The sequence below is a fragment of the Colletotrichum tamarilloi genome (assembly GCF_030869305.1).
Source record: "Colletotrichum tamarilloi strain Tom-12 chromosome Unknown Scaffold_211.1, whole genome shotgun sequence".
NCBI classification, from domain to species: domain Eukaryota; kingdom Fungi; phylum Ascomycota; class Sordariomycetes; order Glomerellales; family Glomerellaceae; genus Colletotrichum; species Colletotrichum tamarilloi.
Window position 1 is genome coordinate 16921 of NW_026849594.1, and position 24208 is coordinate 41128.

The 24208-nt window shown below is 51.9% G+C and overlaps 8 protein-coding genes across 8 annotated transcripts; 4 read left to right on the forward strand and 4 right to left on the reverse strand.

Moving 5' to 3' along the window:
• Positions 1–2952: 2952 nt before the first annotated feature.
• Positions 2953–3384, reverse strand: CTAM01_16296 (uncharacterized protein; the record flags this gene model as incomplete). The annotated part of the gene is made up of 1 exon (XM_060532289.1): positions 2953–3384. The coding sequence occupies one exon, from the start codon at positions 3382–3384 to the stop codon at positions 2953–2955; it is 432 nt and encodes a 143-aa protein (XP_060373133.1).
• Positions 3385–4821: 1437 nt separating this feature from the next.
• On the reverse strand, positions 4822–5248 carry CTAM01_16297 (uncharacterized protein; the record flags this gene model as incomplete). Its single annotated transcript, XM_060532290.1, has 2 exons — positions 4822–4955; positions 5113–5248. 2 exons carry the CDS (start codon positions 5246–5248, stop codon positions 4822–4824), a joined length of 270 nt encoding a protein of 89 aa, XP_060373134.1.
• Positions 5249–7860: 2612 nt separating this feature from the next.
• CTAM01_16298 (uncharacterized protein) lies at positions 7861–10256 on the reverse strand (the record flags this gene model as incomplete). Its single annotated transcript, XM_060532291.1, has 5 exons — positions 7861–8935; positions 9068–9312; positions 9455–9505; positions 9628–10070; positions 10217–10256. 5 exons carry the CDS (start codon positions 10254–10256, stop codon positions 7861–7863), a joined length of 1854 nt encoding a protein of 617 aa, XP_060373135.1.
• A 2584-nt stretch (positions 10257–12840) lies between these two features.
• On the forward strand, positions 12841–13158 carry CTAM01_16299 (uncharacterized protein; the record flags this gene model as incomplete). The annotated part of the gene is made up of 1 exon (XM_060532292.1): positions 12841–13158. One exon carries the CDS (start codon positions 12841–12843, stop codon positions 13156–13158), a length of 318 nt encoding a protein of 105 aa, XP_060373136.1.
• A 558-nt stretch (positions 13159–13716) lies between these two features.
• On the forward strand, positions 13717–14428 carry CTAM01_16300 (uncharacterized protein; the record flags this gene model as incomplete). The annotated part of the gene is made up of 2 exons (XM_060532293.1): positions 13717–14131; positions 14253–14428. The coding sequence occupies 2 exons, from the start codon at positions 13717–13719 to the stop codon at positions 14426–14428; spliced, it is 591 nt and encodes a 196-aa protein (XP_060373137.1).
• Positions 14429–14777: 349 nt separating this feature from the next.
• On the forward strand, positions 14778–15170 carry CTAM01_16301 (uncharacterized protein; the record flags this gene model as incomplete). Its single annotated transcript, XM_060532294.1, has 1 exon — positions 14778–15170. The coding sequence occupies one exon, from the start codon at positions 14778–14780 to the stop codon at positions 15168–15170; it is 393 nt and encodes a 130-aa protein (XP_060373138.1).
• Positions 15171–19366: 4196 nt separating this feature from the next.
• On the forward strand, positions 19367–22228 carry CTAM01_16302 (argininosuccinate synthase; the record flags this gene model as incomplete). Its single annotated transcript, XM_060532295.1, has 25 exons — positions 19367–19398; positions 19646–19699; positions 19756–19767; positions 19838–19869; positions 19921–19944; positions 20028–20050; positions 20120–20157; positions 20209–20233; positions 20299–20329; positions 20380–20440; positions 20496–20520; positions 20575–20585; positions 20653–20672; positions 20729–20782; positions 20838–20863; positions 20941–20977; positions 21028–21068; positions 21132–21144; positions 21195–21430; positions 21499–21515; positions 21569–21759; positions 21818–21843; positions 21903–22034; positions 22094–22132; positions 22190–22228. The coding sequence occupies 25 exons, from the start codon at positions 19367–19369 to the stop codon at positions 22226–22228; spliced, it is 1239 nt and encodes a 412-aa protein (XP_060373139.1).
• Positions 22229–22724: 496 nt separating this feature from the next.
• Positions 22725–24109, reverse strand: CTAM01_16303 (GTP-binding protein YchF; the record flags this gene model as incomplete). Its single annotated transcript, XM_060532296.1, has 8 exons — positions 22725–22744; positions 22813–22849; positions 22916–23121; positions 23175–23538; positions 23616–23722; positions 23774–23809; positions 23871–23932; positions 24105–24109. 8 exons carry the CDS (start codon positions 24107–24109, stop codon positions 22725–22727), a joined length of 837 nt encoding a protein of 278 aa, XP_060373140.1.
• Between the last annotated feature and the right edge of the window lie 99 nt (positions 24110–24208).

A 24208-nucleotide genomic window follows, 5' to 3' on the forward strand; every position in this document is an offset into this window, starting at 1 on the left:
TAACACCGGGATTATCTGCTGCTCCGCCTGCCCAGCTGGCCGACCGCATCCGGGCATATTCCTTGTCGCGGGCTTTCTAAGCGGGGTGGATCGCTGGAGATTTGACAATTCACCGAGACCCCCGCTCAAAGGCGGGAAGTTCCCCGGTGAGAGTTGAAGCTTAATTGATGTAGAGTTCTTGTTCGGATTCGTGATCTTGTCTTGTTGATTTAGACCTTTGGCTTCGCTGGCTGGTGCTATGTCGGGTGGGTTCGTAAGTTTTTCGTCGAGGGTAACGCGCTTGTGGTTGAATCGTAGGTTATCTTTTCGGGGAATCAATTGGTAAAGACTCAGTGGATGTTCGCGGCTCGTTTTTGAGTTTGTCTGGGTGATGTTAGAGTCGATTGTCGTTGCTTTAGCTATAAAAGCCCTTCAAGAGATGCGTCCTCGAGGAGGGGCCGGGGGCATCGGCGTCTGGGCAGATCACGTTTCTGCCAGTAATCAGTTCATTAACATGGAATATTCGCCAGCTTGTACGTAGGCAAGTAGCAAACAAAGACACTTCTACCTCCCTAAAATGATGACTGCAGTGCAAAGTATTCATCAGGCTAAAGTTGTCATTCCTGCTCGAGACGAGAAAGAGAACTGAGTGACGGTCCCGGCTGTCAGGGGCTAGAGAAGATCGCACAACCGAGCCATCAAGGTTCACTAATATTGCCGTTACTAACTCGGCTCTCGTTGTACTTAGTATTGCCGATAATAGAACTTTGGTATGTGGTGCCTAGATCAGACCTTTGCGAGGTACTTTGTTAGACAGGTGAATGCATAGAATCTCAATATCATGTTTAGTTTCGTCGTCAGAATCATCTTCGAAGCTGACGGGGGGGTAGTTGCAGCGTTTAGCCCAGTGCCACAACCACATCGGCGCTCCAATCGTTTCACTGCAATCATAGCAACCTTTACACAGCAATTGTACACTGCAATTTTAACCCCCACGAAGGGTTGAATGGTCCTCAAGGACCGACCCATGAACATATATTTTCTTCGTTGACGTGCACCCCGAAAAGAGACAGCAATTGCCAATATCGTACAGATCAACCACATCATCCAAAGCGATGAGGTAGGTAACCAACACTCCCATAGACCTTACATCATTTTCAAGCCCCCTCGTTGTTTCAACGCCAACACAGAGAAACCCCGAAACCCCGTTACCAGCAGATCACGGCACCGACTACTTAGTAAGTACCTAGTAACCACGCGCCGCGCGCCGCGCCTCAGATAGCTCCCCCCAACGAAATCGCCCCCAAATCGCCGCCAAACCACACCCAGTCAAGTTCGAATACCTCACATCCCCAATCACAAGCCGCAACTCCGCCAACCGTTTCTCGCCGCATGCCTTCGTGCTCATCCCGCCTAGGCACCTTATCCTCCCTATCGCAACCACATCTTCTCATGTGCCAAGCCGCATCCATCCAGCGCATCAATCAGTCAAAATCAGTCAGCTGACAGTTTGAAACGCCCTACATTGATAAATTAGGCACATGTATCTTACACACACCAACGAACCAACGCCTCGTCCCCCGCACCTCCTCCTCCGTTGCGAACCATCCAACACATGCCCGCATGAACCCCGACCCCGACGCCGAGTGGGGGACAAACCACCAGAGGTGCCAGCGAAGTGGAGGGGAAAGGAACATTCTCCAGCTCTCCCGAACGAAGCTTGCTGTCATCCCGACCTTGCTCCCATCTTCATTGGAGCTGGCCCCCTTTGGAGAAAGCCTAACCTTCTTCCCCTCACTGATTTGGCAAGTTTGGAGACCCGAAAAGCTCCAGTCTCAGCAAATAGCGTCAATCAGCTCGAAGCCATGCATGCATGTCCCGCTTTAGGTAGGCATTCGGCGGGCCGCCCGCAACCTCTCCAAGGGAAGCAAGATCCCCACCTGAAGAATCAGATGCCTTTAAATCACTCACAAGGATACAAAGCTATTCATTTTTCGCAGAATATGTACTTTACCCAAGCAAGATAGGCCGCATGATTGGGTCACCAGCAGAAGAGGTAAGATATTTCCCGGGAATCAAAACACTCGTAGTTCGTATTGCCATCTCAAAACAAAACTATCATACCACGAGACGAGAGATAAAAAAGAATGAAAGAAGAATTCTCCATCTCGAGTCCCAGTTCCAACTACCAACAAGAACTGCCGGAATTGTCGAGCGTAAACATAGAAACCCGCCGTTCTCCACAGACTAGAGTATTCCCCGTTTCGGCAATCATTGTTGGCAAATGGAACTGGGTTCCAGCAGTCAAAGATCCACCCCTAAGTCAACATCTTACAATCCTTCCACCCGCGTTGTCGAATGGAGGGCACACAGCTCGGGTTGGATATTGGCTATTGGCGAGCGAGCCGCTTCCGGGTTGTCAAATTTGATGGGAGCAGAGAAGTCATGCTTTGTTTAGTGCTATGAAGATTGAAAGTCAGCGCCTGTGTATCTTGAGATTTGCTGTCATAGAGATGTGGCTTACGGAGCAAGAGCCGCAAGAGCAGGCAGTGCAGGAGCCAGCGCAGCTGGAGCCGCAGGAGGAGCAGGTGCTATTCACATCAGGTTAGCTTCGACGTTGGAGATCTCAAAGGCATAGCTCCTCCGGTGGGATAGGTCGAAACTCAAAGAGAATCCCAATCATCCAGAAAGAGACTCATGCGCAATTTTGTATCTCCCGTGCGTGGAAGACAGAGCAGGCGGTTCACTCACCAGGGGGCCATTTTGATAGTTTGGTGGTGGAAGCGAAAAGGCTTGAATGTTTGTTTGTTGTGAGTCTTATGTTTGAAGCTGATGAGTCGGATGAAGAAGAAATCTCCTTTTCGACCAGAGCTGGTCTGGGTTTATATAGCCATCTCGGAGGCATGTCCCCCACGTATCAGTCAGCCAGACATCAGGCGGCTATCGGACGAGGAAGCGCGATTTCATTCGCGATTACGTGGAAGGCGCGGGAGTCCTCGGAGAAGGGACATGTCTATCCCTGGAGGATCGGATAAGTGCTCCGTAGTGTAGACCGCGAATACCGCGCAAGCTCTGTTGGAGGCAGAGAGATGACATGGCGGTTGTGTGATACCGCATCAGGCTGGTATTCCCATGGTTGGATCCATAGTAGCTCCCTGCGGCTTGGAGAAGGTGGACTGGCACCGTTGAGGAGCGGGGTCTGGGACCGAATCTACGGGTGCAGAGCTGTGCAAGCTTTGAGACGTGTGGTCGGCTGGTAACACGGAGCAGGGTGCCACGTTCAGGCTGGGGGTCCCACCCGACGACGGGGCGCCGGGCTCTTGTGATTGGGTCAAGTGTGGCAGGCTGGGCATCCACGCACGACAGTTCGATATGGCGAACAGGGCGGCAGAATGGAGCGTGCATGGCTGCCGTGGTCGTGTGAATGCGATGCTGTAGGCGGGCTTGGAAGGATCGTCAATGGTGAGTGGATGAGAAGTGCCCGATGAGGGTAGCCCCGCCCATCTTCGGTCAAACGTTCGGGCTAGGAACAGCGTGGGAGGGTGGGCAGAGCCGGTCTGGATTGTGGATTATCGGATGTGTGAAGAAAGGCTGCTTTGGAGTGAAGAGCTATGAGAGTGGACGCCTCTGGGGCACGGCACCAGACTGAGGAAAGGCGACGGCGGCATTGCTCGTCGTGGTTGGGTGCGTATTGGTGTGAATCCGTCTGTGTATGCATGACAATGTATGTAGGACGACAGAGAAGGAAATCTGCTTGTGATGCGCTTGGCGGCGGCACCCGCGCAAAACAGAGTTTGTACCATCCCGCACCAAAGTCTTCAGGTGATGCGACGCAGCCATCCCGTATTGGCCAGAGTTGGGACTAGCTGTCTACCCAAGTGGGATCCGTCTGCTTACTAGGCAGCCTCGAGTGAAAGACGGAAAACAACAGACAGAAAAAGACGAGAGAATCGACAGACGACAGACTTGTCCAACGCCAGATGACCTCGCCATCCATCATCAAAGCATGGTGAAAAGCCTCAGGAAAGCAAGTCATCGAAGACAACTCAGTGATGGAGTCTCACCAGTGAGACTATAGGCCTTTGCCTAAACCTCAGCTCTACCTCGGCTCCGCCGCTTAGAGGAGATTCAAAAGAACCTTGCCAGGGGAAGACAATCCCAGTAAAATCCCTATCGGACGTTCCGTAAAGAGAGAAGAGCGATAATACCTCTTAGCTAAAAGGCGTGGGTTGTCCAATCATCGAGATTGGCCGACGGCGACGCTGGGCAACTCGTGATGGAGCAGGTTACCCAATCGGCCAATTACTCCGAGCTCGAGGTGAAGAGAGTCAAGAGACCGGTGAGAGGGGAAATGAAGCGAGACAGGCGAGAGGTATGGACAAGGAGAAGGAACAAAAAGGAGAGGCCGTGGCTTCTTACCGTGGGGGTTCTCAAAGGCGCCGTGTCCTGCCTGAAGTTGAGCCGGGACCCGAGAGGTAAACATGAGACGTCAGGAGAGGCGAGGAGTAGAGTCTGACTGATCGATACAGTGTGCGGGTTTTCTCTGTCTTCCCATTCTCTCCATTCAGCCGTCTGAACTTGGCTGTTGTCGCATATCTTGGTCGATTTGCTTCGGTCCTCAAAGCGGCCAACTTGACGGTGTTGCGGGCACTCGAATGAAGAGATGACAGTGAAAGGGGTCGAGGCGAGGAAGATAGGATGAGCGGCCCCTTTTATGCCTTCAACCATCTCTCTATCTCAGGGGCCTCAGAATGGCGGTGGAAGGGAGAAACGGCATTCCCCCGGTGGGAAGGGTAGTGCGAACTGGCTGGGAAAAATTGGCTCATCAAAACACCCGGTCCATCAGCATCCGTTGCGAGTCGTCGACATGCTGTAGCCTGCCGCCTGGCCTGTCCATAGTTCGAGGATGCACTGGCTATCTTGCTCAATTCCAGCAACATCGCGGGTGATGGTTGGCGGATTGGCGATGGCGGAGACTGATTTTGTGTGAGATGCTGGGCCATCAAGGTTGGCCATCCGGGTTCCTGAGACACTCCCAAAATGGCCTTATCAATGCAGGCCATCAAGGTTCTCAACACCGAGTTGCAGTCGGCAACGTCTCTGACATCTCTGTACTTGACAGAATGGTCTGACCAAATGACGAAATATCGAATGAAGGTCCCTTGAAGCTGGCAGTCTGGCTGAAAGGTCTATTGTCCGTATCTGTATCAAGTTTGGGTTGTGACTGTGTCGACACCGTCTGGCCACAGTTCTGCTTTTTGTGTTGCATTTTGCCGTTTGCACTCCAACAAGAATGGAAATTGGCACAATCCGATTTTCTGATACGCTCAAGTCAACCAGATCAAACTGATTCTTTGCTGCTAATAGCTCGAAATGGAAGACGTGGCATTGCAGATTGCAATCGTTAAGTATATTCGAAAGAAAAAAAGCCGATACAGAATACTCTTTTGAGCCAAACGAGACGAGTTGCCGTTGATTGGATTGAGGACCAAAAGCTAATTGCCAACTCAAACACACTTTAGAAACGCGAACGACGACGCGAAATGTTCGAAAGGAAAGACCGTTTTCGAAAGGATCTCTCAAAGCAGAAGAGTTGATACCGACACGTTTTTGTTGAATGACATGGCACCACATCGCAAGCCCACACGTTTGTTCAACTCGTGTCGTAGGCTTGGGCCTCGAAGACTAAGATGGCGTGGTCAAGTCAGATTCGTGAGAAGACAACTGTCTCGAAAGGTTGTTGTCGATATGGCCTTCCCCCCTTGATCCCGTTAAGCTTCAATCGATTACTTGAAACCAGGCAAGGTCGAGGGCATTGCAAGGTGGAACTCTTGATAGTTCTGAGTACGGTGTTCGTCAGGCTCGAAATTGCTCTCCCGAAAGCCAAAGACTCAATTTTGATCGCAAATTGTTCGTCATCCCAAGAATACGGTCAAAGTCCGAGCCTCTTCGATGAGCTGTCGTTGCGCAATTCATCGGCCATCGCGCCAAGGTCCCCATAATTGCGCCATCTGGGGCCGCAGGCAAGCGCCTCTCCGAGATTGTGACCCTTAGATCCGATCCGACCCTGGTCCCACTAGCGACCCCTCCTCCTCATCAAGAAACGCGGTGAGCTCCGCTCCCGCCGGTGAGCGGGCCGTCCCGCTGACCTTTTCTCTCCTCTTCGCAAAGATTCGGTCATGGGTGAGGGCTGCCGTCTTGGCGAATCCTGTCTCGGCGGCTCAACATCGCTGTGAATGGTCCTGGGTCGATGGAGTATAGTCGAAGGCGCCTGTGCCGTCCTAGCCATCGGCCATCACCTTTTTTGTCTCTGGAGCTAGAAGAAGGGCACACTGCAAGATCTGCTTTGGGCCTGGTGCTTGAGATTACTGATCCGATGCGGTGACGGGTTCTAGAACTTGACGACCTGGTGTTGAAGTTGCGAAGCTGCCCTGAGCGAGACCGATCCAAATCACAATTGCGGACAACAGACATCGTGGGGAACAACACAGCACCCCCGACGACGACGACGACGACGACGACAATTACAATGGGGGAGACAACTGCGACAGGATCAGCTTATACGCACACTAGAAGAAAATTCCGACACGGTATACTTCGCTCATTTTTCGGTCCGACATCCTCCTTGGCCCCTCATCAGAACATCCTCTAGATCTGAGTCCTTGACGACTTGGGAAACCTTACAGCACCATCATACCAGGGAGAGAGTATTCGACAACCGGGTCGGACAATCACGAGGAGTGGCTCACCGCCAAGCAAAGACTCCATCGACAAGAAGAAGAAGCTGTCGCAGTCAGTATGATGAGGACGAGATGAAGTTGGAAACTCGGGGGCCAGTCCCTAGTGATCTGAGAAAAAGAAGTCAAGCGAGCATACGATTTAAGCATCGAAAAGAACATCACAGACCGCAACGGCCCTCTTCGTCAGGAACACAGAAAAACATCCCAATGATTCCCCGAATGCCACCTGCCAAGACGGGAAAGTACTACTTACTTTTGCCCGTGCAGTCACGTACCTCCCTATCATGACCACAGCTGCATCTGTCAGGTATACTGAAGCAACCTAACCCGAGGAACAAAGCAGCCGCCCCGCCCGCCCCGCCCGACCCGTACCTGCTCTGCTAGACATGAGTCCACCCCTTCCCAGAGGGAGACCACGCTGCTGTCCCGGTATAGGTCACCATGGTTTGACCTTGCGCTGATGGCCTTTGGGGAACACTGAGTACTTGGGATTGATGATTATCGGAGACATAGTGTGCCCGTTCGAGTGGGCCCAAGCCATCAACCTTCGGGTCGGTTGTGTTGTAGGCCATGGGGGGCAATATACGAGAACGAGGACGAAGATGGTATTTTTGATGCCACGAAAGGTTGTGAAAAGCATCCAACGAACCCAAATTGTCTGATAACTCGACCATGTGGTTGCCGCGAATTCCCTGGACGCATAGACAGCACATTACCAAACCATCACTCGAGTGGACGAAATATCTTTGAAAGAATTGAAATGAAAATTGAATTGCAAATCTCATTCATTGTTTACGCAATGAGAAACTATGGTCCCAGTTGCCAATGAACTCCGAGCCTATGTATGTATAATGCCGCATAATAGAGATACGTGTCGTAACTAATCCTCCCCGGAAAACACAAATCACAAACAAAACCCTACTTTGACAGACACAACCTGGATATCCACGACGTTCGTATCATGATTTGCGCTAGTGTCCTCGGCCACTCGACCAAGATATGCCATCCCTGTAACCCTTACGCCTGAAATTTCACAACGGTCCGTTCATAGTGCCACCTTCTAGGTCTACTTCGTAGCGCTGGGGCTTCGCGCAAGTTCGACCTCACTCCCGGGAGGAGTGCAGCTTGGAGTACGGGGCTCCTATGCGCCGCCAGCTCTTGCCGCGAGAGGTTGCTTGTTTCGTCTTCCCAACAATGTGGCGCCGTCAAGGCTGAGCTCAAAGGCACCCTTCTGTCTGTTGCGGTCTCTAACCTGTTGGCGAGCTGCAGCCGTGACAGTTGCCGAGTGTTGGCCGTAACCCTTCTCGTTAGCTGCAGGCGCTTGACGCTCACGCTCGCGTCCGCGATGCTCTTGCTGATCCTTAATCTGGGCATTACGCATGCTCTGCTCGAGTGCTTGTGTCGCCTGCGATGGCTTGTGGACGTATTCAGCCTCCTTGTTCTCGGCCATTTCCGCATCTTCATCCTCTGATTCCTCGTTAAGGTTGTTGAGGAAGCGAGCGGGAACACCGCCCTTGGTGCCAACTTGCTTCCGGCGCTTGGCCTCTTCCTCTTGCCTGTGAACAGCGTATCCGACGTCAAACACTTCACGCAAGTTGACCGCACCGGGGGAACGGAAGTCGTAGCGACGGTCGCCATCGTTGATTCTGTTGGCATCGAATGCGCGCAGCATATCGGGCTGCGTCTTCTTCTCGTCACGAGGCGTTGGGCCAGAGCCCTTGATCCAAGGGTGGGCGAGGAATTCAGTGATGGTGTATCTCTTCTCAGGGTCCACGGTGAGAAGGTGGGAAATGAGGTCTTGGGCAGATTTGGAAATATCATCCCACCAAGGGGACAAGAAAGTGTACTGGCCCTTAGCAACCTTCTCCGTCAACACCTCGATGCTTTCGTCGTAGAAAGGAGGAAAACCGCAAAGCAACGTGTAGAGGACACAACCCAATGCCCACATGTCGACCGACTTCGAGTAGCGCTCATCCTTGACAATTTCGGGAGCTGTGTATCCGACAGTGCCGCAGGGCGTCATGGTTTGGTTATCCCACACGATCTTGGACAGGCCAAAATCGGCGATCTTGATTTGGCCAATGCCACCCGCACCAACGCCTGGGATGAAGTCGCCCTCATCAACCTTGTCTTCATCGCCAGGCTGCTTAGGCTTGGGGTTCTTGGACGGAATGACCGGGATCGGGCTGAAGAGGATGTTTTCAGGCTTGATATCACTGGGACATTGCAAGTTAGTCAACTGAACGACCGAATGACGTCACGGAAAGATGCATAGTCGGCGCTCCCACCACCCACTGCCTCGATCTCATCGGTGTGGGCTGGTGACAAGCAAACTGTGTCGTACTTACCGATGAACTACGCCCCTCTCCTCGTGCAAGTACTCCAAAGCCTGCGCAACCTGCACGATGACGTGCCTCGAAAGTTCCTCGCTGAAGTACGTGAGGCGAACAATCTGGTGGAAAAGCTCGCCACCAGGCGCCAACTCCAAAATGATGTAGTAATATTGCCGGGATTCGGAAAAATCAATCAACTTGATGATGTTCGGGTGATCAAGCTGTCGCATGATTTGGACCTCTTTCAAGATGTTTGCTCTCTACGCTGAGGTCAGCAAACGTGTCCGTCAAGCAAATGGAAGGCCATCCTCGAAATAACAGTGACTGTAGAACAACATGAAAGTGTCGAAAAGTGAGAATGGCCCGAATAGTAGACAAATGAAATATAGAAAGTTTTCGCACCTCTGCAGCCTTGGGGACCTTCTTGAAGTCCGGATGTAAATGCTTGTTTCCCTAATCACGACCCTCGGTTGGTATGGGAATGCTCCAAAAGGCTCAAATCAAAAACAACAACGCAGCGAACAAAAAGCGAGAAAATCATGGTCGCGGCCGTAACCACCCAAGCAATAACTCACCTGCATACTGTTCATTTCATACTTGCGAACGACCTTGATGGCACACTCGCCGGGGTGCTCGCCAGTAGTATCGCGCGCGCGGTAGACGTTGCTGAAGGCACCGTCGCCCATCTTTTCGACCAATTCCCATCTCTCCAAGCCGGGATATCTCGGGAATTTACTCCTGCTCTCGTTCTCCTCGGCCACAAGCTTGGCCAAGTGTGTGTTGTCGATGTTCTTGCCGGCCTTGGACGTCTTGTACTGGTTCGGCTCGGCGGCGTGGGCGGCTGCGTGGTTTGCCTGAGCGACGCGGTTCTGGCCATCGCCAGCAACTGAGTACGCCTCGGGAATCGCCTGAGCAGGTGGTGCGGCGGCATACGCAGGCTCTGACACGCCTACATGCGCCTTAGGCGGCGGGGACTGCTTGGCCGCCGGCTCATCGTTGTTCGCTCGAGCTTGCTTTCCTACACATATATAGCGTCAGCAAATTGGTAGCCAACGAGAGTGTTCAAGTCGCCAAGGAGAATCGGGGCACGACATGAGCAAACAGCTCGATTCGTGAAAGAACCCAGTGCGCCGACGAGGCAAAGGAAGAGAGGGGACATCATACCGTGTCGGATAAAGTTCTTAAGCTGCTGTATCGTCGACATGATGCTAGATTGGGCCGCTACGGAGGACGACGTTATGTGAGGTTATTCGCAAAGTTAGGTTTACGCAGCACACGTCGCAGTAATCGGCGGCTGAATCGGTCGACCTGCCCCGTGTTGAGGGGACGTTCGATGTTTGAGTGTGATTGGTAATGCGGAGACGGCAAAGCACGAGTCGTGGGAATATGCTCGGTGGGCGATGCGGTACTTTGAATCCTGGGCAAAGTTGGAATGGATTGTTGTATCACGAGAAGAGAGAAGTGAGGAAATGTCGGAGTCGACAGAAGCGGGTGCAAGGTTGTTTCTTTGTGAATGGGGGAAGGGGGAATCAGCGGCTGAAAGGGAGAAATTGTTGCGAGGAAGAGGAATTTGTGGACTGCGGCGAGCGTTGGTGATGTTGGCGGAGGGGCAACGTGGACTCGGATGACGGAAGTTGGAGGAGCAGGCAGCTGGAGATCGGGCGGGAAGACGGGCAGCAGCAGCAGCACGTTTGTCTTGGTTAGAAGAGGCCGGGGGACCAAGCGAAAGGGAAGGGCGAAAAAGGGCAGACGGCGCTAGGGGCCGCACCAAAGCAAGGTAGAAAGAGGGAAATAGGTATGGATTTGGAGCCGGGGAGGGGTGTTGGTTGGGTTCAGGTTGACAGGGCCAGGCGAAGAAGAATGGTAGACGATGACGGCGTGTTCTGCCAGTAGTCGCTGTAGGTAGGCAAGGTACCTCCTTCGTAGGGTAGTTTGGTGTGCGAACAGGGTAGAGTTACTTTGCGGCACGTACCGTGCGACAAGTTGGGAGAAGTCAAAGACTTGGAATTTCTGGGGTGGGCGAGGACACTAGAGTGCAGAGGGGGGAGTGTGCGTTGCTCCGTCCTGGTCTTCGGAAGTGGCACGCAGAGACGGGCTGACTACCGTACTGGACAGTAGACTGGCCCGGTTGACTGGATTTGAGCGATGATGATGACAGAGGTTTGGTGGACAAGTGTCAGATGAGGCAGCTGTTCGCCCAGCGAGGTGTGTGAGAGGCCGGGAGTGAGGGCGTGTGAAAGGTCGCGCAAGTTGGACAGTGTGCAAAGACAGGCTGCGGTCGGAGCTATAGATGCGCAAGGTGATGATGATGATGATGATGATGTAAAAGGTCGATGGGCCTTAGTTTTATTTTGGAACCCTCGGTGAACCAGCCGAGCGTGAATCAGTGTAGCGACGGGAGGTGCAAGAGGAAGAGCGACCCGAGCTTTGTCAGGTGAGAGGCTGAGGGGAAGAAAAGGTAAGAGCATCAGTCATCAACGGCACCCGTGGAGGGGCTTCTTTTTTCCTCTTCTCGTGCTTCCCTCATCATGTGTCTCCCCGTTGCAGTCAGTTTACCTTTGGTCTGGACGATGATTAAATGCACAGAATACACAGATAGACAGATGTGATGGATATATGGTTGGGAAAGCGCAATGAAACAAGTATCTAAGCAAGGTAGTCATTTGCTTCCTTCCCAGATATTCTCTCCTCAGCGAGATGGTTTGTGTGGTGTTTTGCTCGTCAAAGAAAAGAAGAAAAAAAAGCAGCAGGAGCCAAGGCGGGGTGCTTCCTGGTACTTGGCCAGTGTAGATGTACCTTACCTGGAGGTACCTGAGACCGTAAGGTACCTATACTCCGTACGCGCCTTGAGGTAACCGTGCATGGCTTGGAGAAGGCGCCTCGATACGTCCTGGATTCCTGCCATGCTCGACGAAGGCCAGGCAGAGCGCCTCATACGGGGGAAGGAGCTACTTTGGCTTCTCTCCCTTTCCGGCCAGCATCATGAAAGACACTTTCCTCAACGCGCTCTCCGCGCTGCCGGCGTCGATTTCGCAGATACCTCATGTACACTGGAGGTACCTGGGGATTTCTAATCATTCCAGAGGTGTTCCATCCATCATCTTCCTTGCTTCCTGCCCGCCTCCCGTCGACTGGGAGGAGGAGACATCTTATCTAAGCTTCTCAGCTCAACTCTCATGATGTTTGCAGTCAAACCAATCGACTCGTTTCAAAACGTCCCTCTCACCATCCCAACCCCGGACCCATTCGCCATGTACGGAGCGCCAGATCCAAGATTGCGATTCAGATGGGACAGGGGAATGGCAAGTGCCCAGCAAGGGGCATCAAGAAGCCTCCCTCCGATTCTTTCGTCGATTGTCCGCGGGATTCACTATATACAGGACAGTCTGCACATTTGCTACGCTGAGCCATGTTCTCTATGATGGCGAGGTTCAGGCGAGTGATGACACAGCACTGAAGACAAGAATCGGCACACAGAGACACACAGTTCGACAAACAGACTCCAACTGTGTCTCGACCACGAACGACGCTACGTCGGCGCCAAGGAACCAGAGTTCAGGGGCGCTGGACACGCTAGAGTCGGCCACTTGCGACGTTAAGTTGGGATGATGCATGACATGGCACTGTGTATTTACTGGCAGAATTGACAGTCACTCAGACACATACGGACACAATCACGGCAATCAGCCGGTATCCATCATTCGGGAACTCTCGAAGTTGGCAATACCATCTACAAACATCCGACAGCTCACTGCTGCCCCCATCTCTATCTGGGTCAATCGTACACCATGGCCCCCGGCCGAACAAGGGCTGGGGTCAGACGAGGGCGCGAATCCAAGATGCAAAACTCACATTTTCCCGTCTGCCCTCCCGCCGCCACGTTTCCCAATTCCATGATTTGGGCACCCGGTTGCAGCCAGACACGCACGACACGCCAGGCTTGCCAGTCCCAGGCGCAGAAGAACCAGGTGCCAGGACTCCAGAAGCAGGGCCCGGTTGGCGTGGTCAACCTTGAACCCATGGCTGTGATCCAACCCGTCCCATGGTGCCCATCCAGGATCGGAGCCTGTTCCACTCGCTTGGATGGCGTGGGGCCCCCATTATGACGTCTGCCTCATCGTCATACCCGCTTCTGGCAGGGATAGCATCTTTGGAACCAGACGCCCTGATGCATCATTGGGGGGTAAATATGGATTCGGCCATTTTGCCTGAGGCCACCGGCCAGATTAAGGCATGGCCAGTCAGGGCCCATGATTCATTCCTCTCCGGGGGTACTCCCTCCAACGTTCAGCATGGAGAGTACCTTACTTACTCACTCGCTCAGTCTGACCTGCAACACCAAAAGCTCACTCCCAAATTATCGTCACCATCGTCAACCATCAATGTCTTTTGCAGGGGTCCGCCGCTACTTTTCTCTCTCTTTCTCCTCCACCATTCATGTAGTCGAATTTGCTCGCTGATACACCGCCAGCCTGTCTTAGATTCCAGCCAATTCTCCATTTGAGGCTACTTGGTCTCGTCTCCGCTTCGCATCTTCCCGCATCACTGGGTCACTGTCGCACCGTACCGCTTGCATTGCCCGTTCTGTTTACCGATTGAGCCAATCATATATCACGCTGGATCCACACACCGAGTCACCCCGCGACTAACCATATGCCTCCGAGATGATGATGGGCGACGATGCGCAAGCCACACACGCCACTGTCATTTCACTGACGACGCTTTTCCTTACGCAGTCACTGAGCCTACCTCCTCTAACTAGGTACCTAGGGATTATGGCAACCCATTTCTCATTGATATGCGGGAAATCGGCTAGTCAGATACACCACCCGGCCTCCCGTCCGTCATCCACGCGACGCGGGAGTCTCAGTCGCGAGCTCGGTGTGTACCGCCCCATTTCTATGAGGATAATGAAGATACCTACCGGTACCTGCCTGCCTCATGTGCGAGCAGTGATATCACAACATGGCTCGCTATCAACGAATCGTGATAAGCTGTCTGCTATGTTCAGACTGAGGCTCAACTGCTTCCCTGACGATGTTGGCGCTCATTGGTCAACCATAGGCAGGGCAGATGGGAGTATGGCATCATCAACACCTCGTTCAGCTCTCGTACTTGACACTGGAAAGCTCGTGCTTCTCCTCAGCTAGCCTGACAGACTTGTTAGGTTATCTCACTAATTCTAAACTCGACGCTCTAGCCAAAGATATCTTCATTGCGCTTGTGGCATCACAAACCCGCAAACGGCGAGAACAAGAAGGCCTGAAGCCAGAGCGCCGAATGGACTGGTCCAGACCACTTCTCTGCACGAGCCATATTCTGTCGTCATTCATACATTTTACCTCTCCACGTTTGGCGCGGCTTTGGCCGAATTAGATTTCTAGCCCTTTTCTGCAGTACCAGCCACATCTCGTCCCATCCCAGTCGAACTGCTGTGCTTTCTCAGCCAAACATACCTCGGGAGTATGGCAAACAGAGGTCAGTTCACACTGCGATACATCTCGCGACGGGTAAGCCAGCATTGGATTCAATGGGCCCAACAACTTGAAATCGATAGCAACAAGTCTCGGCGAATCCTCGTCGTCGGACGTGGCTTCTCATCAGCTTTGGCTTAGTCAACAGCTACGCGCAAACATCATAGAAGAGTGAGCGTTCTAAGGGATCAACATTGCGGCCACGGGGGTTTCTAATGCAAACCTAATACCGAGTTTTCAAGGCTCGAGAGATGATGATAACAACGACGCGCCTGTTATTCAGCTCGCTTGACGCGACTTACAAAGTCAAACTCAGACAACCCAAATCGGCTACATGGTCCGCCCTGCTCCTTGAGACTGTCGCTGGTGGAACATGCTGCATTCACGATCATCAGAGCGAGATGGGGCTCACCATCCCGGCGCGCCCAACGCCGTCCCGAGATGATCGTCATGACGAATGGACAGGCCTACCCCTTGGCGCAGCCTACTTGTTGCTAACTCTGCAGGTTGGACGTTGTAAACGCGCGTTGAAATTACGAAGAGACAATACAGCTGCGTTCATGTGCCTCGCTCTAAACCTCCAAAGTGATGCGAAACACCCCTTTGACGTCATGCCTTTTGCCCCCACGCCTGTGGCAGAATAGCGACCGCAGGACGGACTGCACAATGCTGCAATCGGGCACGTGGCACGTCACATCATCACTCCATCGCCATTGGCCACCGGCGTCTCGAAATAAACGGCCTTGAACCATCTCCTGAGTCGACCGTTTGGATGGCAACACGACAATAGTGCGGACGTTTAATCACAACGTTGACGAGCCAGTCGGGCGCTTGCCTCCTTGAGCCGCGGCAACGTATATCCTGACGTCGCGAGACCATCCTTTGCGGCAGTCTCTCCGAACCCATTTGCGGCGGGTTGCAGAACTCTTCAGCCGTAGGACCGTTTGCCCCGGCACCTTTTGGAACAACACTGCAGACAAGTGAGTTTCCACAAATTCCGAGGCTGCAATGTCCACTATGAAGTCATTATAGTCAGGGCGGGCTGGGCCATCTTGTTTCTCACCCCGGAAAATGCACCTTGCTAGGATCTTTAGATCAGCATTGGGGTTTCCTGACCAACGGGTTCCTGATACGGGCCTGGACGTAGCATCCATAATCTGGCTCGATATCTGCAACAAAGATACTCAAGTTTCATCTGCTGCTTCGAGGCCTTGAAGGATCGTAGTCTGAAGATCGACTTGAAGTTAGACGCCATGTCATTTGAATGTTCAATTTGATATTACAATGCGCAGGCTCTACCTACTCGCATTCATCCACCGGTTGGGCTCCAACTTCCACAGGCTCAGAGATCCACAATTTAGGCTCTGGTGGTTGGGCTGAAAATCGCGGACTACCTTTAAGCAGAACTTGAAGTCAAGGAAGGCACTGCAATATCCTAGACTTTTCATGCGATTGGAAAGCTTCGAGGGCCTACGCTTCAGATCACAGGAGGCGCTGCCCCATGCCGCTGCCTGACAATGCTGATCAGCAGCCAGGGGCGCACAGCTTGAGTGCATAGTCGTCCTAGCTGCCGGAGTACTTCACGGCAGGCGGGTACGGCCCTCTCGTTACATCTTCTTGTCGCTCTGTGGTGAGTGGCTGAAGCACGGCCTGAGTCGTGGACCACCTTGATATCTATGTAATTGCAAGGCATCGCGGAACTTTTGCACACGCAAAATGTTGTGCAATGGGGCAAGACGCCCGGGTGGCCGTGGACGAATATAGACTTTAACTTCGCATTATGCGGTTCACAATCACTATCAACCATTGAGCGCGTTTTTTCTTTCATTCGCCTTCATGAGATGAACTTGTCACTAAATTTGGTGTCAAAGTAGGGAGGGTTCGATGATGGCATGGTGAAGTCACAGGGGGGAATCATGCCCTTTTCTCTTCGTGCTGTGCCGCCGACGCGCGCCCGCACTCAGCGCCAGACCGGTGGGCGCAGGTATATCTGGATCTCGGAGTGAGTGCCAGCCCTCATCCTGGTGGTATCGGCAGAGTGAATGGGTTCCGAGCGAGCAAGAGAGTATCAGGCAAGCCCGCCGCGGGGCGTGAAGCACGAGTGAGGAGGGGTGATGTGCGCAAGTACGGCCATCAATGTCCCTCTGGAGCTGGTCACCGCATTGACCAGCGTGGACTTTGGGTACTGTGTACTGCCCATCCGTGACGCCCTTCCGGGTCACGAGTAAAGTGCAACCGCTGAGGAAAAGAGAAAAGATCTGCCTTTGGCGGAGGGGTGTAGATCGGCTGCTGGAATCGCCATTTTGGGTGGACTGGAGGTTGCGGGGGCGGGGCGGAATTGTGATGTTTGTTCAGGAGGTGTCAAGAGTCATGGGGGGGGGGGGGGTTACGGAGATTATTAATTCGAAATGTTGGTGTTTTCCACTTATGAGGACTTTGATTTGGTCTATCGATATGATTGATCGGGTTGATCTCCGTGGCCTTTGAATGACATCAATCTGAGTACATCATATCTGAGAAAGGCAAACGTCAGAAGGCTGGTACATTTAATTGTCCCATCGAAGGGTTTTGCGGTATGAAATCAATGTATTTCCCTATATTGAACACACCATCTTGCTGTGATCGAGAACACATTTCAATATACATCTCCGGTATTTCAAGATTTTATTTTCTTTCCGAATCTATACACCGTTGGAATGTGTTTTTTGTGTAAGTGACTATTTAGGTGAGGAGGGGAAGTAGATCTGATAAGCAACCGTCAAGGGTCCGGTTAATGTGAACGGATGAAAAAGGTAACTGGTATGCCCAACTCTAGTTACTCTACATCTGAAGGTATCCGAACTATGTGCCTCGAGGGCGAACACGAACCTGGTACGCACCTACAAGTCTGAGAGTCTTTGACTTGCAGCTAGGTAAGTTGTACCAAGGTTGTGCTATGTGGTAATGCAAGAAGCCAGTAGGCGGTTACGAGTATTAGATGACTTCAAGTGAGCAAGGAAACCAGGAAATTTTGGGAAGTAGATAATGTTGTTCGACATGTTGAAAGATGGGAGTATGAATAGTCGTTCAAAGCTGCGTGACTGCTAGACGTTCATGCCAGGGACTCTGGAATGCACTTCGGAAGACTACCCATTGGGAGATGGGAATCATATACGGATTGAATAGTGGTCGATGATTTGAACCTCTAGGGGCATTGGAACTGACTCAGTGATTCAGGTGAGTCATTTTTGAAGTCTGGTTGGTTAACCCTACCGTATCTGGATAGAAACCTATACGATTTATCGGATCCTGTCGTAATTTACTATTCGACGAACTGTAGAGGCCGGTGTCAAGCTCCAGGTCTCGAAGAACTATTGAAACTACAAGATCCATTGTCTTCAGTCCATGCTGGAGGTTCCAAAGTTCAAGAATGCCTCATAATTTTACGTAGTAAGTGAATTACTTGCGAATGTACCGGCAATACTATGAAGTTATCCACACATGTTGGATGATGATTCAACCTTTCGAGTCTCACTCTATCCAAATGAGCGGACTGCTATATCTCATGGTTCTTGCCAACCTTCCTTAGTTGGGCTTCAACAAAAGTACGGCCGATGACAGGTCTCTAACTGACGAATGTGCTTCGGCGTGACCAACTTGAAATCATCCATGGGACTATTAGCTCTGATTGACTTCTATGTTACTACAAACAACTCAATCCGGTTTGTTCACTCATAGCCTAGCAGCTGTTCTTGTTATGCCCATTCTCGCCATTAGAGCTCCTCCTGTGGTCTGATCTCAAGAACATTGCTTGTGAGTGACATATGTGGCATTAGTGCTTTCAGCCAGCTCACTTGGAAAGCTGCTCTCAGGGACTCGTCGGAGTCATTGTCTCGAAGTGGTAGAAAGAAGATAGTGGCATGGGCAACCCCGACTATACTGCTGGGGACTGAGCAGCTACGATCCGGGTGCCATCGAACTCCCACACAAGTGCCGTGCAACTTCACTTCTAGGTCCGACCCCGAATGTTCTCAGCGTTGCCACGATTCCGAGCTATAGCGGCAGCGGCAGGCGACTCTAAGTCTGCCTGATCACGTCTTCGTCTTCTTCCAGATCCCAGGCATCGCCACTGTCGCCGGCTCTCAACAATGAAGATAATCGCGGGGGGGTCGTAACAATGCTGACCACATTCTACCTGTTCAAAAGCAGACCATTGATAATGTTGCAAGCCATTCTTTCACGGCAGGGCCAGAACTTATGCTTGAGCCACGGATGGCATTGCGGCAGTCAAATTGAGCAGGGCAGACACTCAGGAACGGCGTGACCGACGAGGCCCAAAGTGTGCTCTCAACAATCAGCTGCTAGTGCGGCCGCATCGCTCACCGCCCCACGCTCCCACACGTCAAGAAGTCGGAGCAGATGAGCTGCACGCAGGCCTGCCCTGGTATCTCGAAATGCCCGATGGGTTTATCCTGTGCCGACGAGTGGATCTCATTCCGGGGCTCCACATGCTGACCAGACCTAAAGGGCGTTGACAACTGGAGTGTGGTCACAGCTGGAAGCGTGACCCGACATCGGGACGGGGACCGGGAACCTGTGACTCCACAGATAAGATACCCAGGAAAAACTTAGCGCCGCTAATTCTCCCCCCGCCAAACAGCGCTGCCCATCCCACCTCCCATTGACTCACACAGAATTAATTGGCCCATGCCGTCACTCACCTCTTTTACTTTTTTTTCTCAGAAGTACCAACAACAATCTTTCCAGCTCTTCATCCGGTCAATTGCTTCGACGCAAACTTCCTCTGTTCCGCAAAACCTCAATTGATTCCCCCCAAACCCCCTACAACATCATTGACAAAATGGCCGGCGAGAAGGGAAAGGTCTGCTTGGCGTAAGTGTTCTGCCCCTCCTTCCTCCAATTTCAAGGGCCGCGCGCCTGGCCCTGCGAAAGTCGGTCCCAAAAGTTTTGTGGAGCGAAGTTCTGCCGGACAAGGTTTTTGGCTATCACGTGCCTCATTGAGCCACAATGATCTTCAGCCACATGATGGCTGGAATATTACTGCGAAGCTGTTCTTAGAGATACAGCGGCATGGAGGAAGAAACAATAATGGATATTGATGCTAATCAATACTTTATAGCTACTCAGGTGGTCTTGATACCAGCACTATTCTGGCCTGGCTCTTGGAGCAGGGGTAAGTCATTGACCTAAGACGGACGTTTGGCAAGTCAAAGCTAACTTGGTATTCAGATACTCCGTTGTGTATGTGCTTCTCGGCCGTCTGTAATGGCAGGCGTCAGTTTGGATGACTGCCAGTCTAACATGGAAACAGCTGCTACCTCGCCAATGTTGGACAGGAAGAGGGTGAGTAGCCATGTGCTCTGTATTTCTACGCCAAAGCTAACCGAATACTAGACTGGGCTGCTGTTGAGCAGAAGGGTTCGTTGCAAACCCCCGCTCCCATCGATATATCTAGGCATGGAACCATTCGATCCAGTGAGCTAATGCTGTCAACCAAACAGCTCTTCAGATCGGTGCTGAGAAGGTATGTGAACATTATATTTACAAGCTGCCACCACGCATCCTGAAGACCGTCACTAACAAGCCCCCCTAGATGATCATTGACGATCTCAAGCGCGAGTTCGTTGAGGAGTGAGTAATCATGGAATCCATGTGAATGCTACACGGCTAACATCATGTCAGGATCTGCTGGAAGGCTGTTCAGTGCGTAAGTAAAACCGGATGTACAGCTTCAACTATGCCGATTGGCTCACGACCACCTGCACATTGTAGAACGCCATCTACGAGGACCAGTACCTTCTCGGTAAGCTTATTCAGCGACCGAAGACATTCAAATGCTCATCTCCTCCGCAGGTACCAGTCTGGCCCGCCCCATCATTGCCCGGGGTCAGATGAAGGCTGCCGCCGCCACTGGGTGAGCTGAACTGGACATCCCATTTGGGAGGATTGAACTGACATGATATCGCAAGCTGCCAATTCGTTTCCCACGGCTGCGTAAGTAATGGACAAATCCAACTCCTTTTAACTCTTGGCTAACTCTGCTCGCAGACCGGCAAGGGGTAAGTGATCGAACGCTTTTGGAAGCATGTGTCTCGCGTGAGCCTGACTGCTGACATTGTTGAACAGTAACGACCAAGTTCGTTTCGGTAAGACTGCTGGCCTGTTCATCGACAATTGACCCTTCAATACTAACGGGAAACAGAGCTTGCTTTCTACACAATCAACCCCGAGATCAAGGTCATTGCACCGTGGCGTGGTACGTAAAGCAATGTCTATGTAGTGACCTTTTCCCGACTAACGAACTTGCCCAGACCCTACCTTCTTCAACCGCTTCCAGGTAAGTCTTTGGTGCCGCTATTCTAGCTAAACTCGCATTGTAACGCGAGTATCGCCGCTGACGTCTTTGCGCTACAGGGACGCAACGACCTCCTTGACTACGCGGCCGAGAAGGGTAAGCTAGCTTTGCTTATCTTGTTGATTGTTTACTAAAACATTGTTCAGGCATCCCCGTCACCAGCACCAAGGCTAAGCCCTACTCTATGGTAAGAAATCCCCCTTCCTTCACCAACTCCCAGAACTTACGGCCATGTGCTGACTAGACATAGGATGACAACTTCGGTATTTCACCCCATCTCGGAAGAAAAAAGTACTTCTGCTGACATGAAAAGCCCACTGCTCGTACGAGGCTGGCATGCTCGAGGACCCCGATGTCACCCCTCCCGAGGACATGTGGACCAAGACTGTCTCCCCCTTGAAGGCTCCCGATACCCCCCTCGACATCACCATTCACTTTGACAAGGGTTTTCCCGTCAAGGTTGTCACTCCTCAGCAGACTGCCACCGACGATGTCGAGCTCTTCGCCCTGCTCAACGCTATTGGCAAGGAGCACGCCGTCGGCCGCATTGTGAGTTTTTTCACTCCTCAAACTTTACCACGCTGCTTGAAGAATGTGTGAACTAACACTAGACGTAGGATATCGTCGAGAACCGGTACAGAAAACTGCTCTCCTTGATGATGAAACTCAAACTGACTTGGACATCAGCATGATCGGCCTGAAGAGCCGTGGCTGCTACGACTCCCCCGCCATGACTATCCTTCGTCTGGCTCACATTTCCCTCGAGGGTCTCGTCCTGGATGGTAAAGTTCGCGCCTACCGCGACTTGCTGTCCAAGCAATGGTCGGAGTGCCTGTACAACGGCTCCTACTTCAGCCCTGAGCGCGAGTTCTTGCAGCGTAGGTCCAAGATTACCCACAATTGATGAGAACATCCGAAAGCTAACCGCGTCGACAGCGTCCCTGGACCACTCCCAGCAGCGTGTACGGAGAAATCAATCCTCTTCAGGTGATTGTGTGGTAGCTGACAGTGATCTTTCTAGGTCAACGGCGAGGTCCGCCTCCGCCTGTACAAGGGCAACGCTTACTGCCTGGGTCGCAAGTCCGACGAGAAGCTCTACTCCGAGGAGGATGCTTCCATGGACTCTCTCACCACCTTCGACCCCTCCGAGACCGTAAGAAGGCCATCCTCAGAATCGATCGAAGAAACTTGTATACTAACGACATGTGACAGTCTGGCTTCATCACCATCAACGCCATTCGCCTCAAGAAGGTACGTGTCAAACAAATGCGTCGCACTTTTTGTGTTCACTAGCTAATGATCCCATAGTTCGGTCTCCAGAAGGCCGAGGCCGGTCTCAAGTTCTAAGGAGAAGACGCTTGAATTCGGAAAATGCACCTCGATCGCTTCTATGCTCAGACCGACAGGTCATTGTAGATCTGGAAGGTCGATGGTAACAATACAAGGATTCTCTTTCTGATCAATGTGACTCACCTTGCCACGACGCCGTGATGTTTCGTTCAACATACGTATCTCATTTTGTGAACACAACCTTGTCCATAGCTCGGATTCTGCTTTCACCAGTGCCTAGAATGCTAGGAAGGGACCAACCTCGTATCATATGAGAGGGAGCAAAGGTCATAGACCGCTAAGGCGGCATGGTTAAACTGGCGCGCGAGAGTACTTCACATAGACAGGTCAATCTCAGGATTATGATAACCTAAGAGATACAGGGACATCGAATGGACAGTTGCAATGGTCTCTCCAGAGTCTATAGAAACATTTTAAGCTGAGAGAATAACCAACTAGTAGCCGAACTTGTTTACCTAAACCTCTATTGCCCACGAACTTCAATGAAGAAACTCTATTTCTTGTTTCCAACGTCTAAAAAGACACGTAGTCAGCACTCTTCAGATCATCACTAACCGTACTTTGACCAGTTGTCAACTTACTGAATTGGAAATGAATAATATCACCATCTTGAACAACCTACAAGCAAAGAAAAGAGCGTCAGTGTGTGCCAGCCTTTTGGGAAGTAAACCAGGTATAACTCACATATGACTTTCCTTCCTGGCGGTACTTGCCAGCAGCCTTGATGGGACCCATGGACTTGCCGCCCTCGCAGAGGTCGTGGAAGTCTTGGTAGGCAACGACTTCAGCCTTGATGAAGCCCCTCTCAAAGTCGCTGTGGATGGCGCCGGCAGCTTGCGGAGCAAGGCAATTTCTCGGAATCGTCCAACATCTGATTTCCTTCTCACCCGCTGATAGAAAGTTTAGTATGGTCACCCAGAGCCAGCAAAAAGAGTACACGTACCAGTGAAGTAATACTGCAATCCAAGCTTCGTGAACCCTTCCGTCACAATCTTATCCAACTTGGACTTGACCTTGCTCTCCTTGAGGAACTCCTCCCGCGCGGCCGGGTCGTCTTTCAAGCTGTGCAGCTTCTCCTCGAACTCGACGGAGAAGGGGATGATGTCGCGCGGGACGCCGCCGTGCTCGGTGACCCACTTGGCGATGGACGGGAGGTACTTGCTCTTTTGGCGGAGGTAGTCCTTCATTGTCAGGTTGACGAGGTAGATGACGGGCTTGGTGGTGATGAGCGACATCTTTTCGTTGATGAGGGCGATTTCGGCGGGGGTCCAGCTTCCGTCGCGGACTGGGGTGTTCTTCTCCAGCATCTGGTTTACGTGTGTAAGTACCTTATGTTGCGTGGTCGAAACGGTTGGAGATTTGAGCCTGGAAAGTTTGGACTTACAGCTTGGATCTTTGTCGTTGTCTCTGTGAAGAGGGGCAGCATCTTGTACTTGCCTCCTGCCTTCTTGACGATCAACTCTTCGGCAACAATGGTCTTGGCAAGAATGTCTAAGATGGGTGTAAGCCGTCTGAGCCAAATTTTGAGAGAAAAGTACATACCGAGGTCCTTCTTGCAAAGCTCGTTCTGAATGGTTTCTAGAAACGGCCCAGTCAGCTTCCTCAGTATGAGAGAAGTGCCAGAGTTGCATGAACTAACCCAAGTCACGGACGGGATCAACCGAGTCATCCACGTGCAAAACCTCGTCGTTGTCAAATGCTCTGTTACACAAACCAAGTCAGTCGCCAACTCATCAAGACGTAGTCCTTCAGCCACAAATGATGGTTGTAGTAAGTCAACATACCCACTTCCTGGCACCCCCTGTTTCTGGCACCCACAAAAACGCGAAAATCCACCACAACCCAATGCCCACCCCCAACCTCCTTTTATCACAACATTTTCAATTCGCGTCCAAATGGGCTCATCTTTTGCACATGTCTTCTTCTATATATAATGCCTCAATATACCGAAGATCAGCTTCGTCAGGCTCTCGAGGA